At 36.1% G+C, this 19,647-nt stretch overlaps 2 protein-coding genes and 2 pseudogenes across 2 annotated transcripts in view; 1 reads left to right on the top strand and 3 right to left on the bottom strand.

The window, feature by feature from the left end:
• Nucleotides 1–9,514, bottom strand: part of LOC125859789 (receptor-like protein Cf-9 homolog) — a 15,186-nt gene extending 5,672 nt beyond the window's left edge. Inside the window, exon 1 of the mRNA XM_049539606.1 lies at nt 9,217–9,514. Coding sequence (XP_049395563.1) covers nt 9,217–9,514 — 298 coding nt within the window. The remainder of the gene's footprint in view (nt 1–9,216) is intronic.
• Nucleotides 1–13,673, bottom strand: part of LOC125853237 (receptor-like protein Cf-9) — a 19,326-nt pseudogene extending 5,653 nt beyond the window's left edge.
• LOC125853235 (receptor-like protein Cf-9) overlaps nt 1–19,647 on the top strand; it is a 333,480-nt gene that overhangs the window by 112,929 nt on the left and 200,904 nt on the right. The gene's annotated exons all lie outside the window — the stretch shown is intronic.
• Nucleotides 1–19,647, bottom strand: part of LOC125859768 (putative pentatricopeptide repeat-containing protein At1g10330) — a 157,580-nt pseudogene that overhangs the window by 84,301 nt on the left and 53,632 nt on the right.

The following is a 19,647-nucleotide window of genomic DNA, read 5'->3' as shown; positions in this document are numbered from 1 at the left end:
AGTCGACACCCCTTCACTACATGTGGCTCCGCCACTGACTTCAGATGTACTTTATGTTCATCCCACAAATATTCAAAAATAAGATGAAATAGAGTAGACTAAAAACAATAAAATAGCTAATGGATTCTAAAACTTTTAAATAACAAAAAATAAAGAGAGAAACAGTTCCAGTGTAAAATAACAAAGCATAAATAGATTTACCTCTTTTTTATTGCATATGTGATGAGCAATTACATCCATCAACAATTATACATTAGAATAACTAAGTGTATGCATTAACATGAAGTGACCGTGATGAGCAATGTAATTACATCCACCAATAATCATCCATCAACAATTATACATCGGAATAACTAAGTGTATGCATTAATATAAGTGATTTTTAAAAAAAAAATTGGTATGTATATAATAAGTCAGGAATCATAAAAGTCATATAAAAATTGATGATATACATAACATCTATGAGAATTCGATTGGTTAAAGTTGAATATGTAAAGTTTCTGACTAAAATCTATATATGTGTGCCATTAAGATGTATGGTTATTCAAAGGACATTTTTGTTCTTTAATGCTAAAGGAAATTTCAGTTTTTAAAGGATATAATTTACTACCTTTTGTTGTTACGAAACACTTTATCTATCAAACTCCATTTTAGAATGAAAACAAATTAAATATTCCGTGAATTAATTCTACCTGAAAATATAATGAATTACTACCATAAAATTATTATTTAAATTTTTTTAATAATATTTAAATTTAGTGAAGGGGTAAAATCGTAATCCAACTTTGAAGTTAAGATCTTCGCACTTATAATAATACTAGTTTTCGAACACGTGCGTTGCACGTGTATTCCAGGCTAAGTAATAATTTATTAAGATAATATTAGAATAAATGTGTGATGAGTTATATGAACTTTGAAAGGGATAGGTTACCTTTTGTCTGAATTAAACTTCAGAGTCCTTTCATAATCAAATTTAATAGAAATAATTAGTTAAAATGTGTATATATAATATCAAATGTAACATGACAAGCTATTAAGATCAACGTGTTTCATGCGATGCAGCATTACATTAGACAATGCACTTCAAAGTATGAATTAAACCTCTAAAATATAAGTTCATTTACAATATATATATCGTCATATATAACAAAAATTATTTATAGTAATTCATGAAATTACACATTCAAGTGTAACCCAAATTAAAGCTTAATAGCATAAAGACACAACAACTTTACTAATAAACATCACCAGGGGATAAATTACCATAAAATGCATTCTTGACAAAATATCAAAACTATTACTTAATTGTGTTGTTGTCTTAAATCTACAGTTGGCTAGATAAATTTTAATATTTATATTAGTATGTATATATCAGACAAGTTAAAGAATCTAAATTTCAATTATATGAAATAATTCGAATAACAATATACTTATCTGAACTACTGTGTGAATCAATTGGAACTACATCTTATGCTTTATCCAGAAGTGTTATGCATATTATATAAAACTTAATAAATTACATGAAAAGTTTTTTAACCGATAAAAATTAAAAAAAGCAATAAATGTAAATAATGGGATAAACTCATATAATTGTACACTAATGGCTCGATAGATTCATGAACTTCATGTTAATTTTTTCTCAATTTATTGATTTATTTATTAAAAGATAAATGTATTATTTGGTAGATATTTTAAAAAGGTAGTGTTTAGATATGGATAAAAATGTCTCATTAAGGTGACTTGAATCTATGTATTCATGAATAGGAAAAAACGAACCAACATTAACTTTTTAATAATTATTGAAAACTGAAAAACTCTATATACAACTGTTCTAACATAAGAGAAGATAGAAGTAACATCAAGAATTTGAATAGGCTTTATTAAGTTATTACAAATTAAATATTTTTTGAAATGTAATTAAACATTATTGTTAGAAGTTAAATTATGAAAATAATTGTGATATACTACGGGGCAAAATTGTAATCCAACTTTCAAGGTACCGCATATCAATGAATATTTAATTTTTAAAAATTACATGAGTATTATTCAACACTATGTTTCAATAAAGGAAGAGATTTTGTGTTCCAAAAGTCAATTGTTGAAGTTGTTCAATTGTCTTCTTAATTTTCTTTTTGGGGGTGTCACACAATTTATTATGATCACTACCTTTAGTGAAAAATACCCTCACAATTTGGAGCATACATCCCAAAAGAAGGAATTTGATTGAAGAGTAAAACTATATAATCTCTTTAAACTTTACGTGGGCATTCAATTTGATAGTATTTATTTAGTTTTTCATTACTTTAGTTTAAGACAAATAAATAGCTAGATAGATACATATTAAAACCTTGAATATACTTTTTTCCTTTAAGGCTTGTAGCTCCAAACATGCAATCACATTTATTCATAAATTTAAATTATTAGTGTATTTCTAAAGAATAACATAAAGTATGGTACATTAAAGGTAATTCATAGATTGCAAGAGAATTTCCTTTTGAAGTTATAGAATAATATCAAAATAAAATGATACGATGTAAAAATATATATAGTGTGCATCTTTTGTCCACCTAGTCACCACAAAGTTTGTAACCATCATAAAAAAAATAACATTAGAGTTTTCTGACTTTTCGACTCTAAAAATAATCATTATGATGGGTATAGTAGTATTCCATGCAATATATATTGAGGACTTGGGGTGAAAAGGATAAAACAAACAAAAGCAAATAAAATTGACCAAATATAAAAGAATAAATATATAATAGAATCTACAAACAGAACATAATATAGATGATGCTAAAACATATAAGTAATAAGTGACTAAATTTAGGAAAGGATAATTGTTTGTAGCTATACACAATCTATTGAATTGGTATAACATTTGTCACTCCCCAAGGCTACACCCTGGGCGGGACCGGCACCCGGAGACCATTGCTGGCCCCAGGTGAACCCTTGGCCTGGCTTTCTTGACTTAGCGGAAACCTAATTCACCAGAATAACTCAATGCCATGCAAAGACATAAACAACTTAACTGATAAAGATCTGGCCCAAAAGGGTAACTCGAGTCTCAAAATAGAATATTTACATATATACACAAAAGAGAGACTCAAACTAATTGATTGTCTGTCTATGAAGCCTCTAAAATACTGAGATGGATGTTGGGACAGACCCCGCAACATCCTAATAGAACAAAACTAAGTACACAAAATAATTGAGTCCTCCGGAATGCAAGGAGGCTCACCACTGACTCTGGAGTGCTCAACTGGATCAACGACGTGTAGGATGCTGATCTGGGGTACCTGTATCTGCATCGTTATAAGATGCAGGCCAACTGGCATCAGTACATGGAATGTACGAGTATGCGAGCTGGAAACTAAGCAACAAAGACTAGAAGGAAATCTAGAAGAAACTGAAAAGTTTACCTGGCTCAACTCAACTCAACCTGACTGACTTCTTTCAATATAAGGCAATTTAAAACAAGTGCGATATAAAGAAAGACCGTTTAAAACATGCTATAAACTCTGTGTGTATACAAAGATACCATAAGCTTGAGATGTATATAGAAATACAATGAACTGATGTATATAAAAATACAATAATTTCTGTGTATGAAAATACAATAACTGCTGTGGGAGTTTCTCTAACCGACAACCATCACATGAGAGCTATAATGATGATACAACGATCGACCTCACGCTGCCAGATCATCTTATACCCGGCCAAAGGTATAAGACCTGAACTGCCTAATGGATCCACTAGTCTATCTGGAAAAAAACATTCACCTAAAAAGTTTGATCCTTTCCTACCCATGGTGGCTAACATGGTTCTATAGGGACTTTCGATTCTTTGAACGCTCCCCCAATTCGGTGCTCGATACTACTCCCAAAAATGTACTGGCTCTTATGTTTTTAAAACATATTTCTTCCTGTTGATATGAGATAATTACTAAAAAACTAGCCCAAAGGCTCTTTGGAAATCTCAGTTTCCAATCTTGTTTAAATGTACAAACATTTCTTTAAAACTTCTTTGGGAATACATAGTTCCCTAATAACTTTGAGAAATGAACTCAACTTTAAACTCTTCACTCAACTTGAAACTCTTGACTTAACTTGACTGGAAACTTGAGCCTTAAATGAAGTTAAAACATTCAATAAAGACTCTTGAATAACTTTAAAAAAACTTACTTGAACTTACTTTTAAACCTTGCTTGACTTGACTCTAACTTCCCTTAACTTTGATACTAACTCGCCTTGAATTGGATTATGGATTCAATACATATGATCGCATGTTTATAGATGAGTTCGGGAGGTTTAAATGTACATTAGAGTGTTGGAAACAACTAGGAAACATAGGTATAATACCTAGGAACATGCATGAGAAAGTGTGGAAAGAAAGGGAGAACATGGCGTCCTTGGCGCTCTGCAAGGCGCGGAGCGCCAACCCTCGAAGCTCAGAAGGCACCTGCTGGCGCTCTGAGAGGCGCGCCGCCCCAAGGGCTGGGCTTCAGAGCTCCTCTTGGGGCGCGCTGCCAGGCGCGACGTGCCAACCCCTAACCCAGAAAACTCGACTTTTCTCCCTTGTTTTGCCAACTCTAAACCACCCTTACTTCAATGGATTCAACCCCAAACACTAAGGATCATCAATCTCTCAACATACAATAGATTACAACTCAAATACACAACCAAATCATGTCCCACAACCAACAATAACTTCAACAACACAATCAACAACATCAACAACACAACCCAACAACTTCAACAACATATCCAATCTTTTCTCAATAACAATGAGTTGGGTGTGTGGGGGAAAGGATCAACACACACTAAGAACTCACATACCTTGATAGGGATCACCCCCGACGAAAATCCACGATGATCTTGACGAATCTTTGCTTGATCTTCCCTTTCTCCTCTTCTTCTCCTCTTCTTCTCTTCTTCTTCTCTTCTTCACTCTCAAGAACCCTAACTCTTTCTCTTTTAAAATGGGGAAAAAATGATCCAAAATCAGCCTAACACACAATATAATCCCAAAAGAAATGGCTAGGGAAAAGACCAAAATGCCCTTAAAATTTCCGGACGGATTCCCTGCCAACTGCCCAACTTTCAATGGCCATAACTCGCTCATACAAACTCGGAATTGAGCAAACTCGGAGGCGTTGGAAAGATCATTCCACAAGATTCGCACCCATAACTGGAACTACTCCTAAATCATCCTGATCTAAGAGTTACGACTGCTCAAAGTTGGCCAAAAACTCACTGATTTCCACACTAGCCAAATTTTCCAAAATTTTGAATTCCTTCCAAAAATGACTATTTCCGATTTTAAGTCTCTTCATAGATATTTCAAATTACCGGATGTTACAATATCCCCCCCTTGGGAACATTCGTCCTCGAATGAGGTTACCTTTACAATGTTAAGAGTGTAACATCTACTCAAACACCCAACATGCAACCATGCAAACACAACGACAACAACATGCGCATTATAAATTAAAGAGCACTAAGAAGGAAATTAGTACATTAATTTGCATTTCCTCCGGATTCAAAGAGATGTGGATATCTCTTCTTCATGTCCTCTTCAGCTTCCCAAGTAGCTTCCTCAACAAATTGGTTCCTCCATAGGACCTTGACTGAGGCTACATCTTTTGTTCTTAACCTACGAACTTGACGGTCTAGAATTTGCACAGGAATCTCTTCATAAGATAAGTTATCCTTGATTCTAACACTTTCTGTCGGCAGGATCAATGAGATATGAAATACCGGATGAACCGCTGCTAGTTCCTGTGGTAACTCCAACTCATAAGCAACATTGCTAATTCTCTTGGCTATGCGGTAAGGTCCAATATACCGGGGACTAAGTTTCCCCTTCTTACCAAACCTCATAACCCCCTTCATGGGTGAAACTTTCAAGTATACCCAATCATCTACTTCAAACTCTAACGCCCTCATCCTAACATCAGTGTAGGATTTCTGGCGACTCTGTGCCGTTTTCAACCTCCCTTGAATCACTTTCACCTTCTCCATAGCTTGGTGAACTAAATCTGGTCCTATCAACCCTGCTTCACCAACTTCAAACCATCCAATAGGAGATCTACATCTTCTCCCATAAAGAGCTTCGTAAGGAGCCATCTGGATGCTAGAGTGATAACTGTTATTGTAGGCAAACTCAATGAGAGGTAGGTGATCATCCCAATTGCCTTTGAAATCGATCACACACACTCTCAACATATCTTCTAAAGTCTGAATAGTATGCTCGGCTTGCCCATCAGTCTCACCTTTGAACCCAAGCCTTTTTGAAAAGGTTTCCAGAACTGTGCAGTAAACTGTGCACCTCTATCTGAAATAATGGAGATTGGGACTCCATGAAGTCTCACTATCTCTTGAATATATAACTTGGCATAATCTTCTGCTGAAAGGGTAGTCTTTATCGGTAGAAAATGAGCTGACTTTGTCATTCTGTCGACAATCACCCAAATAGAATCATGTTGTCTGCGAGACCTTGGCAACCCTGTGATGAAATCCATATTGATCATCTCCCACTTCCATTCCGGAAGTTCTAACCTCTGAGCTAAACCACCGGGCCTTTGGTGTTCAACTTTCACTTGTTGGCAATTTGGACACTTAGCAACAAACTCTGTAATGCCTTTCTTCATGCGATTCCACCAATAGACTTCTCGCAAGTCACGATACATCTTTGTGGAACCCGGATTAATGCAATATCTGGAGTTGTGAGCTTCCTCCATAATCCTCTCTTGGAGTCCATCTACCATAGGTACGCACAATCTACCTTGAAATCTCAAAACACCATCTCCCCCTTGTTCAAAAGCTAATACTCTTTGCTTTTGAACATTTGCCTTCAACTCAAGCAAAATGGGATCTTGATCTTGTTTGTCTTTCACTTCTGACACTAGTGATGACTCGGCCCCATTCACCATCGCCATTCCTCCTTCTGCGGAATCTGAAAGTCTGAATCCCAGGCATGCCAGTCTGTGCACATCTTTTGCTAACTCTCTCCTTCCTTCTTCAATATGGGTGGTGCTACTCATAGACAACCTGCTCAAAGAATCAGCAACAACATTAGTCTTACCTGGGTGATAAAGAATACTCAGGTCATAATCCTTGAGTAATTCCAACCACCTCCTTTGTCTGAGATTAAGCTCTTTCTGAGTAAGCACATATTGAAGGCTCTTGTGATCAGTGAATATGTCGACATGCACACCATACAAGTAGTGACGACATATTTTCAAATCAAATACTATAGCAGCCAACTCTAAGTCATGGGTTGGGTAATTCTTCTCATGAACTTTCAACTGTCTGGAGGCATAAGCTATAACCTTCCCATTCTGCATTAAGACACAACCCAAACCAATTCTAGATGCATCACAATACACCACAAAACCTTGAGTACCTTCTGGTAACGTCAAAACTGGAGCTGTAATCAACCTCTCTTTTAATTCCTGAAAGCTTCTCTCACAAGCTTCAGACCATTGAAATTTCACTGCCTTCTGAGTCAACTTCGTCAAAGGAGATGCAATAGACGAGAACCCCTCTACAAACCTCCTATAATAGCCAGCTAATCCCAAAAAACTCCTAATTTCAGTTGGAGATGTGGGTCTAGGCCAATTCTGCACTTCCTCAATTTTCCGAGTATCAACTTTAATTCCATCACCGGACACAATGTGGCCTAGGAATGCCACAGACTTAAGCCAAAACTCACACTTAGAGAACTTGGCATACAACTCTTTATCTTTCAAAGTCTGAAGAACTATTCTGAGATGACTAGCATGATCTTCTTCATTCCTTGAATAAATTAGTATGTCATCAATAAAGACAATAACAAACATATCTAAATAAGGTTTGAAGACTCTATTCATCAAGTCCATGAAAGCTGTCGGTGCATTGGTCAAACCAAAAGACATGACCAAAAACTCGTAATGACCATATCTAGTCCTGAATGCTATCTTTGGAATATCATATTCCCTCACTCTTAACTGGTGATAGCCTGATCTGAGGTCAATCTTCGAAAAACAAGTGGCATCCTGAAGCTGATCGAAAAGATCATCAATCCTCGGAAGAGGGTACTTATTCTTGATGGTAACCTTATTCAACTGGCGGTAATCTATACACATCCTAAGGGAACCATCTTTCTTTCTCACAAACAAGATCGGAGCACCCCAAGGTGAGACACTCGGTCGAATGAAATCTTTTTCTAAGAGATCTTTCAACTGCTCTTTCAACTCTGTTGGTGCCATTCTTTATGGCGGAATAGAGATAGGACGAGTATCTGGAATGAGATCTATGCCAAAATTTATTTCTCTCTCAGGAGAAATTTCGGGTAGATCATCAGGAAACACTTCTGGAAACTCTCTTACTACAGGAACTTACTGAAAAAGAGGTATCTCAACACTAGAGTCATGAACTCGGACTAAGTGATAGACACAATCCTTCGAAACTAACTTTTTTGCCTTAAGGTACGAAATGAAACGACCCTTAGGCACTGCTGAACTACTACTCCACTCTAAGACTGGCTCATTCAAAAACTGAAACTTGACCACTGGAGTTCTACAATCTATCGATGCATAACTAGCATGAAGCCAATCCATACCTAGAATGACATCGAAATCTACCATGTCTAACTCAACCAAATCAGCCATGGTGCTCTTGTGATTGATAGAAATAGGACAATCACGATACACTCTTTTTGCTAGAATAGACTCCCCAACAGGTGTAGAAACACTAAAGGGTTCACAAAGTATTTCAGGAAGAACCTCAAACCTATTTGCAACATAAGGAGTTACAAAAGATAAACTTGCTCCTAGGTCTAGCAAAGCATAAACATTAAAAGCGAAGACTTTGATCATACCAGTGACAACATTCGGAGAATTCTCTTGCTCGTGGCGACTAGTGATTGCATAAAGGCGGTTTGCTCCTCTGCCGATACTAGAAGTAGCTCCTCTAGGTGTCGTCCTGTCTGGTGGAACAACTGAAGAAGACTGCGCTTTATTGCCCCCATTATCCTGCCTATTCCTTGGACACTCTCGCATGAAATGTCCATTCTGACCACACCTGAAACAACCAATGGAGCCCTCTCGACAAATCCCTGAGTGGTTCCTACCACATTTGGCACAGGCAGGAGGCTTACTACTCCCTTGCGCCACACTACCCGAAGATTGTGCTGGTCTAGCCCTGAAGTCCTTCGAATTCTGGCCATAAAATTCACCTTTGTATCTGGGTGCAGGTGCTCTAACAACTGATGGAGCAGGTCCCCTTTGCCTTTGTTGAAAGGATGAACGGTTCGCATTACCTTTCTGCTGCCCGGACTCATTTCCGGTCTTGGCTCTCTTACTTCTGAACTCTTCTCTGTCCCTCAGCTTCTCTTCCTCAACCTGTTGTACATAGACTATCAACCTTGATATGTCCATGTCCCTGATAAGCATTGTAGCCCTACCTTCCTTACTTGACAACTGAGACAGCCCAGGAACAAACAAGCTCATTCTATTTCTCATGTCCGCCACCATCTCCGGAGCATAGCGGGATAGTTGGGTGAACTTCAGACTGTACTCATGAACACTCAAAGACTCCTGCTTAAGTGTGAGGAACTCACGTACCTTGGCCTCTCTCAATTCTCGAGGAAAGAAATGCCCCAAGAAAGCTTCCTCAAAAGAGGCCCAACTCGCAGGTGGTGCATTCTCAGCTCTGCCCTCTTTCCACTGGTCGAACCAAGTTCTAGCAACATCCTTCAATTGATACGCAGCTAGTTCAACCCACTCAGTATCTGCCACATGCATCACATCAAAAATCTTCTTCAACTCCTCAATGAAGTCCTCTGGATCCTCAGTAGTGCTCGAACCCATGATACTCGGAGGATTCATCCCCAAGAACTCGCGGATCCTAGAAGTGTCAGCTCCTTCCTGTCGAGCTCCCATTTGCTGACCCATCTAATTAGCTACAGCTTGACTCAACATCCTAATTGCCTCTCTGAAATCGGCATTAGAAACTTCCCCTTCTTGCACTCCCGGGACATAAGGTAACTCTTGCTCATCCACATAACGTCTAGGAAGACGCCCTCTGCCAGCTCTTCATGGAGGCATGATTATCTTAAACACGCGCAAGCATGAATTAGGAAGAAACTCTTTAGAGATAAACTTTAATGCACGAGATGAGTGTGAAAGAAATGAGAAATCTTCCTAAATGTTATAGCCTCCCAATTATAGATGTGGCGCGCTTCACACCGATAACTAGGACTCTACAGACACGGCTTCATAGACTCCCTAGGACTCTTGAACTCTGTGCTCTGATACCAAGTTTGCCATGCCCCGAGCCTACACCCTGGGCGGGACCGAGACCCGGAGACCAATGTTGGCCCCAGGCGAACCCTTGGCCTGGCTTTCTTGACTCAGCGGAAACCTAACTCACCAAAATAACTCAATGCCATGCAAAGACATAAACAACTTAACTGATAAAGATCTGGCCCAAAAGGGCAACTCGAGTCTCAAAATAGAATATTTACATATATACACAAAAGAGAGACTCAAACTAACTGACTGTTTGTCTATGAAGCCTCTAAAATACTGAGATGGATGTTGGGATAGACCCCACAACATCCTAATAGAACAAAACTAAGTACACAAAATAATTGAGTCCTCAAGAATGCAAGGAGGCTCACCACTGACTCTGGAGTGCTCAGCTGGATCAACGACGTGCAGGATGCTGATCTGGGGTACCTGTATCTGCATCGTTATAAGATGCGGGCCAACTGGCATCAGTACATGGAATGTACGAGTATGCGAGCCGGAAACTAAGCAACAAAGGCTAGAAAGAAATCTGGAAGAAACTGAAAAGTTTACCTGGCTCAACTCAACTCAACCTGACTGACTTCTTTCAATATAAGGCAATTTAAAACAAGTGTGATATAAAGAAAGACCGTTTAAAACATGCTATAAACTTTGTATGTATACAAAGATACAAGCGATGCAGTAGACTTGAATCCTGCAATTTTCAAAAATGAAGAATTAAAGTTAAAAGCTTTAACGATGAAGGAGGTAGAAAATTTATGGATATATAAAATGTAATCTTCTGAAGGATAGAGATTAAGTTGATACCTCGAGGTTACACACTAATGTCTTTTCTTGTGCCTTCTCATTCTCGTAAGAATTTTGTGTTCCAATTTTACATCCATCCTCGAAAACCATGCTGGATATTGAGTTGACAACATTATGTATATTATGGACAGTCCAATAACAAGTCCACAACCGTAACCCATGAGAATCGCCTGCCAACTGATCATTGATGAATCTCCTCCTCCTTCTTCATCTAGCTCAACTGGATTCGTCGTTTGTGCTACCCCATAATCACCACCACAATCCTTTGAGAGTGGAAATCCACGTAGCCCATCATTTCCTTGGTATGAACTATTCTCAAATGTATCAAATTGTTTTCCTTTAGGGATGCATCCAACAAGATGATTGTGAGAGAGATTTAAGACTTCAAGTGAATTGAGGGATGCAAGTTGTTGTGGAATTTCTCCACTGATTTTGTTAGATGAGAGATCCAATGATTCAAGTACAGATAATTGGTGCAGTGATGCTGGTATGTGACCTTCCAAGCGATTGTGAGATAAGTTCAACGTACGAAGCCCAACGAGATCTCCAATAATGCTTGGGATATGACCTTCAAATCTATTCCTTGAGAGATTGATAATAATCTCTGTAGTCAAAACTCGAGGTAGTTCAAGCTCCTGTCCCTTTGTGGTCACTATCAAGGAAATTGTGCAATAACCATCTTGCTTATCTACTACATACTCTCGGGTTCCACTGTTCTCACCATTTATTTTCATAGCTTCAAAATTCTCAAAAAGGCTCACCGGTAAATCTCCACTAAATCCGTTGGATGAGAGATCAATGATTCGAATTTGAGCAAACTTGTAAGTCGATGAATCTTTTATAGGGCCAAAGAACTTATTTGATCTCAGTCTTAGAATCTTCAGATTCGGTAGGGCTCTCAACCATTTAGGAAATGTGTCTTTCAACTCATTGTTACCTAAATCAAGAACTTCCAAATATGTGCAATTGATCAATGATTGCGGGACTTTCCCCTCTAGCTTATTCCCGTCAAATTTAATGACTATAAGTTCGTTTCCTATACTAAAAGTTGTATTAATTGTCCCACTAAGACTATTGCTGCTTAAATCCAAAACCCAAAGTCCACTCATCTCACCCAAACATAGTGGGATTGTTCCCTCCAAATTATTGCTGCCCAAATCTAGCACATTCAGTGTTGTCAGATTGCAGATGGTTGAAGCGATCTGTCCACTGAGATTATTGTGCAAAAGGAGAAGATAATATAGATCACGCTGGTTTAGGAGTGACTTTGGAATAGGACCTTGCAGCTGATTTTGTTTTAGAGAAACAGAAAAAAATGTTTGGGACTTAAACTCATGTATGTTTCCACTTAAATGGTTATCACTCAAGGCTTACTGCCCTAGTAAAGGGAGGGAGAATATCCAGGAAGGTATAGTCCCATTCAAGTGGTTTGATGATAATCTGAGTGATTGTAGGTTTTGCATACCACTTACATTAGAAGGAATTGGACCTGTTAGGGAATTGAATGAAAAATCTAAGAATTGAAATTGTGTCAAGCTTCTGTTAAAGGATAAGAACTCAAGTTGGCCATCCAAGTTGTTATTTGCAAGTGATAACGACCTGAGGTTTCCAAATCTAAAGAGATCAGAAATGGGTCCTTCAAGATGGTTATAACCAAGGTCCAAATCCTCTATGTTGGTGAGATTCCATAGAGGTTTAGGAATAGACCCTGAGAGATCACAAGAAAATAAATCTAATGTATGCAGTGAAGTTAGATGACCATATGATTCAGGTATCCTACCAGTAGCATACACACTACTGAGATATAACATTTGGAGTGATGCACTGCTATTCCATTTGGTTGTGGGAAACCAAACAGTGAGCTGGGTGAAAGGTGGAAAACTCTTTCCGGCAATATCCCGTATAACTGTGTATTCCCAAGGTGTAGAGTAGTTAAATAAGAAGAGAAATTCAGAGGAATGGTGGAAGAGATGTTCACAGAGTCAAGGTTGAGCTCTCTTAATTGGGTCAAGTTCTTAAGGAGCAGTTCAAAATTGTGAGGTCCGAATCTAAGATGATCTGAAAAAATACGAAGAACGTGTAATTTAGAAAGACGAGAGATTTCTGCTGGGATTAGACCTGAAAATCTTGAATGCGACAAATCAAGATGCGTCAAACTAGAAAGCTCACCAAATTTAGGTGAAATGAGAGACCCAGAAAAATCATTATAAGACAAATCAAGTCTTTTGAGATTGGAGAGTTGAAAGAGGCTACTTTTGGAATGAAACTTGCCTTGAAGTTTACTGCAAGTGAGGTTAAGCTCAATCAATTTTCCTGTCGTCTCATCACAATAAACTCCATCCCATGAACAACAATCTGTGTTCTTGTTCCACGAAAGAGTTGGATAAAACAGAATCGGTTGGCGTGTTATGACGGCACAATAAATAGAAGGATAATGACTTATTGTAAACATGTGCTTGAATTGTAGAAGAGCAAGAGCTTGATCTTTGGTGCACAAATGAGGTAAGGATGAGGAGAAAGAAAGATGGCAGAGGAAGGGAAATAGCATAAAAAATACAAGGTTTACGTAGCCCATTGTTGCACTAAAATGTTCAAAAAACTCTTTGTTTTCTTCTTCTATTCAATAACTTTGATAAGGTATATATAGCACAAATTAAGCAAATAAATTCAAATAAGAGTATTAGTTGGTGCGTAGACCCTTGACCAAAACATTTCCAATTTCATTTTGATTCGTTTGGTCATATGCACAAAGGTAACTTTTTCTTTAGCTCATGTACCCTTTTCATCTAATGTATATATGATCCTTCTAGCAAAATTCAAGGTATATTTGATCTTTCTCAGATATTATTTTTTTCTTTAATTTTTTGATTCAATGCGTAATTTGAGTTTTAAATCTCTCCCTTATAGATCTATTTGCTTATCATTATTTGAATATCTTATTCTTATTTATTTTTTTCCCTTTCATTTTTAGTGTAAAAATATGAGAATAAGAAAGGAAAAAATGTGAATGGTAAAAGAGAAAAAAGTAATAAAAATATTTAAAACTATTTGTCTCTGTAAAAATAAAATAAAATTGGGGAATCTATGATAAATTGTACAAGTAAATGAGTGAGAAATAAATTTGCCAATTAAAATATTAGATCCAAAAACTATTTTTTCTTAAAATAAAAATAAAAATAAAAATCAAAGAAAAATAAATTTAAAATCAAATTTTCATTTCCGTTGGACCAAATTTGAGCTACCTTAGTAGCAATAATTATATCAACTCTACATTGGAAAGGTAAAAAATTCACAAAAGTTTTAATTAGTTAGGAAAAGTGTATTGTTTGGTGTACAGACATTGACAACAACATCTCAAGTAAAAAATCCATTTTTTATTAAAAAATAATATCATGCTCAATTAAGGTTACCATAATTAATTGTCTTCTTTTTTAATTTGTCATTCGGTGTCTGATACACATTAAAGTCCGATTATTTTAAACTCGTGTCGCGCATCGTGTAGAGCCCCATTCGGTGGGAGGTGGGGGAACGCTTTCTACCAATGATTTTTTTATACCTAGGGTTCAAACATGAGACTTTTGATTAAGAGAGGAGAAACTGCATCCACTGCACTACATCCGTTGGTGATGACAATATTAACTTTAACAATTGGGAACAATTATGTAATCAATTTAAATTGGGAGAAGGCATAAGTACCCCTTGAACTATAATCGAAATTACAGAGACACACCCTATATTTACGGAGGTCCTATTACTCCCCCCCTTATGTGCTGACGTGAAATCATAACTCAATTCAATTAGCTACTGTAGTTTTTTTTTTAAAAAAAAAAAAAATCTTCTTATTTTATTTGCCTTGTTTATAAAATAAGCTGACACACATAATATTTTTTTAGTTTTATTTGCCTTGTATTTAAAATTTTCTCAAACATACGTAAATACGTATGTTTTTCATTTTTTCTCCTTTTTCCTATTGGTTTTATTTATATCTTTTATTTTCATTGTCTTTCCTTTGGATTTAATCTTTCAAATTTAATTCCGAATGTCTGGTATTAATATAAGCTAATTTTGGATGGATACAAGAAAAAGTGAAGGAAATCAAATAAAACATAAAAAAATTAAAGCATTAAAAATAAAAGAATTATTTTTAAAAAAAATATGTAAATGAGAATATCAAATTTAAATACATGTAATAATTACTTATAACCAATTAAATTCTTCTCAGAGCGAGAATAATCTATAAGAGTATTTATTGGTGCATATGCCTTGAAAATAGTTTTTCACGCCAATAAATCAAAGAGAGATTGATTATTTAGGATAAGAATACATTGATTGGTGTATACTGTTGAGTTCGAAAGTGATTAGGGCATCATGCGGAAGCTTACAATTGCAAATTAAGATGGTGATAAATTAGATGAAAAAAACTTAAACTAAAAACATAATATTATTATATGAAAACCAATATAAATAAAAATATTGAAGAGATTAAATCTCCCATAAAAAAAAAATTTAAACATCTACATTGTGGATGCTATTGTGTTATGCTTTAAGAAAATGAATCTTCAATTTATAGATCTCCAAAATTTTCCTCTAAGAAAAGAATAAACCAAATATGGAATAAAATTATAATTTCCTTTTTAGAAAAAAGTTTAAGCATTTATGGTAATACCTTGACTTTTCTTTAAGGGAAAAAAATAAAGTTCAAATAATGTAAGAAAATCAAGGCAAAACCCTAACATAAAAACAATTTTTCAAGTTGAAAATCCTTTAAAATTTTGATTGGTTGGGATAAGAGTGTTATGCATTGTTTGGTTTGATGCATTAAAAATAGCATGCATTGCATAAAATAAATTATTTACAAAGATACCCTCCACACTACTATGGTGAAAAAGATGTAAAAATGATTTTGAGAGGCAATTGGGTCATTTATCATGTTAATGCGTGCATTAAAATCATTGCATTGCTAATACCTAGAAATTCATGGTATTAACAATGCACATCTTACTACACAATAGAGTGTATAACTAATGCATGTTGGAAAAGAGTATCAAACAAGGTGCTAGTAATACACAAGACTAATACATACATTATTTTTTTTAATACGCTCTACCAAACGACCCCTTAGTGTATAACATTGATCTAAAGGTGAAGATTCACAAAACTTTTGATTAGTTAGGATAGGAGTATTGCTTGGTGTATAGACCTTGACAAAACCATTTCAAGTCAAAAATTCATTTTTTATTAGTTAGGATAAAATTATTATTTGGTTTATGCACCATATTGTATATTAACTTGACGATGATCAAACTTATATTTTAATAATTTAATAAATTTACATATTACCAAGTCAATGCACGAGTCATTGCAAAGAAAAGTTCAAATAAAAACTACAACAAAAAAATTCTATCACAAAAGTGGCGCGTATATACCTGTACTGTAACAAAAGTGGCTCACATTTATTCCTCTCACTATAAAAGTGGCTCACATATACATTTTCATCTAACGGAAGTGGAAAACATTACTTTTAATTATATTTTTTGATTTTTGATTTTAGGGCAAAAGGGTAAATATACCCCTCAACTTTGCAATTTCGAGCAGATATACTCATAATTAAAAAGTGATGCATATATACCTCGATCGTACAACAAATGGTGCATATATACCCTCATCGTTTAATAAATTATGTACATTTATCCTTTTCATTAACAGACTGATTTAAAAAAATATCTTAAAACTAGTTTTTAAATTCCAAAAATACCATGTGGCTTAAAAAATTAAGGAAAATTAACATAATTAGACATACTTAACTACCATAAATTTATTATAAATAAAAACTACCATATATACATATTTTTCCTATAGTTTAAAAATATTTCTTATAATATCACTGTCACGCCCCGAGCCTACACTCCGGACGTGGCTGGCACTCGAGAACCATTGCTGGCCCCAAGCGAACCCTTAGCCTGACTTACTTATCCAGCGGAAGACTCTAAGCACTATTACAATGATCAAATGCACTTTACTCAATTGTTTAATAAAATAACTAAGAATGTTTAAAGGTCAACATTCAACTTGGCCAAAATGGCAACTCAAGTCTTAACATATGAAATAATAATGTAAAGACAACTGAACTAATAACTGTCTGACTGTCTATGAAGCCTCTAAAACAAATAGGAATGTCGGGACAAGACCCCCGATGATCCTAACAACGAAATACGAAAAGCGAAATAAAAGGAGTCCTCCGGAATGCAAGGAGGTTCACCAACTGACTCTAAGTGCTCAACTGGATCAACGAGGCGTTGGGTGATGATCCTGGTTACCTGCATCTGCCTCATAAAATGATGCAGGCCAGCTGGCATCAATACATTGAATGTACGAGTATGCGAGTTGGAATGCTAAACATAACATAGACTTGAAAAGAATATGAAAGAAACACTTACCTTGACTTTTCTCAACTCATGAATAACTTAACTCAATAGAAAGCAGTAAAACACATACAATATATGTAAAGCTTGTAAAACAGTGGAAAACAACTTAGTTCGTTAAAGAAAATGCAATAACAAACTAAACTTTATTCATATAATAAAGTAATATAGTTTTTGTGGGAGTTTCTCTAACTGACAACCACCACTATGAGCCTAAGTGGTGATACATCGTCTTGCCCACGCTGCCAGAACTGTCCTATACTTTGCCGTCATATAAAATGCCTTAACTAAGTGGATCCACTAGTCTATGCTAAAAAGCACACTTAAGGATTCATCTAAAAAGTATGATCGTTTACTACCCATGATGGCTACATGGTTTATGGAGACTTAAGTTAATATGAACTAGTATCCCCATATCGGTGCTCAATACTACTCCCAAAATATACTTAGCTCATATGTTTAAAACAAATTTCTTTCTTTGGTTTGAGATAATTACCCAAAACTTAGCTTAAAAGCTCTCTTCGAATTGATGTTCCCTTTCTTGCTCAAATGTGAAAACATTTATAAACTCTTTGGGAATACATAATCCCCACATACTTCTTTGAAAAAATGAACTTCAATCTTTACTCTTTACTCTTTACTCAACTTGAACTTTAAGTCTTAAAACAAAGTTAAAACGTTTGTGAAAGACTTTTGAAAACTTTATAAACTTCTCTTTGACTTGCTTCTTAACTTCTAGACTTTACTCTTAACCTTCCTTGAATTGAAGTATGGATTCAAGGTTCATGATATCATGTTTATGGATGATTTCATGATGTTTAGATGTACCCAAGAGTGTTGGAATCAACTAGAAAACTTAGGTACATTGCTAAGGAACTAGTACGAAAAGGTGGGGGAGGAATGGAAAGAACTGGCGTCCCTGGCACTCTGAGAGGCGCCAGCCCTTAAAGATCAGAGGCAGGGTTGGGGCGCTCTGGCTGGTGCGGCGCCCCAGAGCCCAAAGTCCAGACCCAATGTTGGGTCACTTTGGGAGGTGCGGGCCCCAGCCCCCTCCCTAGAAAACCTCAAACTTTCTTCTTCGTTTTTCATCTCTAAACCCTCTAATTTCACTTAGTTCTTTCCCCAAACACTTAGAATCATTTATACCCTCAATATATGATAGATTCAACTTGAAATTACACCCGGAAACATGAATCAAATCACCAAGAAACTGCAACAACACAACCCACAAGAATTCAAACGAATTTTATCAAGAACTCAAAGGATTTACTTTCAAATCTAATAAACTTTGCTGAATTGAATCATGATTGGCGTGTGGGTGAACTAACCCAACGATATGTGATCTCACATACCTTGTAGGGATCACCCCTTGACGAAATCCACAAGCTAAACTCGAATGTTCTTGACGATTCTTGATTTCTCTTCTCCTTTCTCCTCTTTTCTCTTTTCTCCAAGCCCTAGCGTGAACTTCAACATTTCTAAATTGACTAAAATCTGAATTTACCCCAATTAAACTCCTAAAACGAATTAAAACAATTGGGTAAGGAAAAGACTAAAATACCCTTTCAAAATCTGGATTAGATGTAACATCCGGCAATTTGAAATAAATATGAAGAAGCTTAAAAAAAATGGAAATAGTCACTTTTGGGAAGGAATTTAAAAATCTGGAAAATTTGGTTAAGTATGGGAAAAAGTGAGTTTTTGGCCAAATTTTAACAGTAATAACTCCTAGCTCAGGATGACTTAGGTGTAGTTCCAATTATGTTTGCAAAACTCGTGGAATGATCTTTCCAACGCCACCAAGTTTGCTCAATTCCGAGTTTGTATGAGTGAGTTATGCCCTTTGGAAGTTGGGCAGTTGGCAGGGAAGTCCGTCCGGAAATCTTAAGGGTATTTTGGTCTTTTCCCTAACCAATTCTTTTGGATATATTAAAGTGTTAGACTGATTTTAGATCAGTGTTTCCCTTTTTAAAAGAGTGAGAGTGAGGGTTTGTGAGTAAAGAGGAGAAGAAGGGGAGAAAGAGAAGATCAAGCAAGGTTTCGTCAAAAATCGTCGTGGATATTGTCGGTGATCCCTACTAGGTATGTGAGTTCATAGTGTTGGGTTGGTTCTTTCCCCCACACGCC

The sequence above is a fragment of the Solanum stenotomum genome, chromosome 1 (genome assembly GCF_019186545.1).
Source record: "Solanum stenotomum isolate F172 chromosome 1, ASM1918654v1, whole genome shotgun sequence".
In the NCBI taxonomy this organism is placed as follows: domain Eukaryota; kingdom Viridiplantae; phylum Streptophyta; class Magnoliopsida; order Solanales; family Solanaceae; genus Solanum; species Solanum stenotomum.
This window is presented reverse-complemented; position numbering and strand designations above follow the sequence as displayed.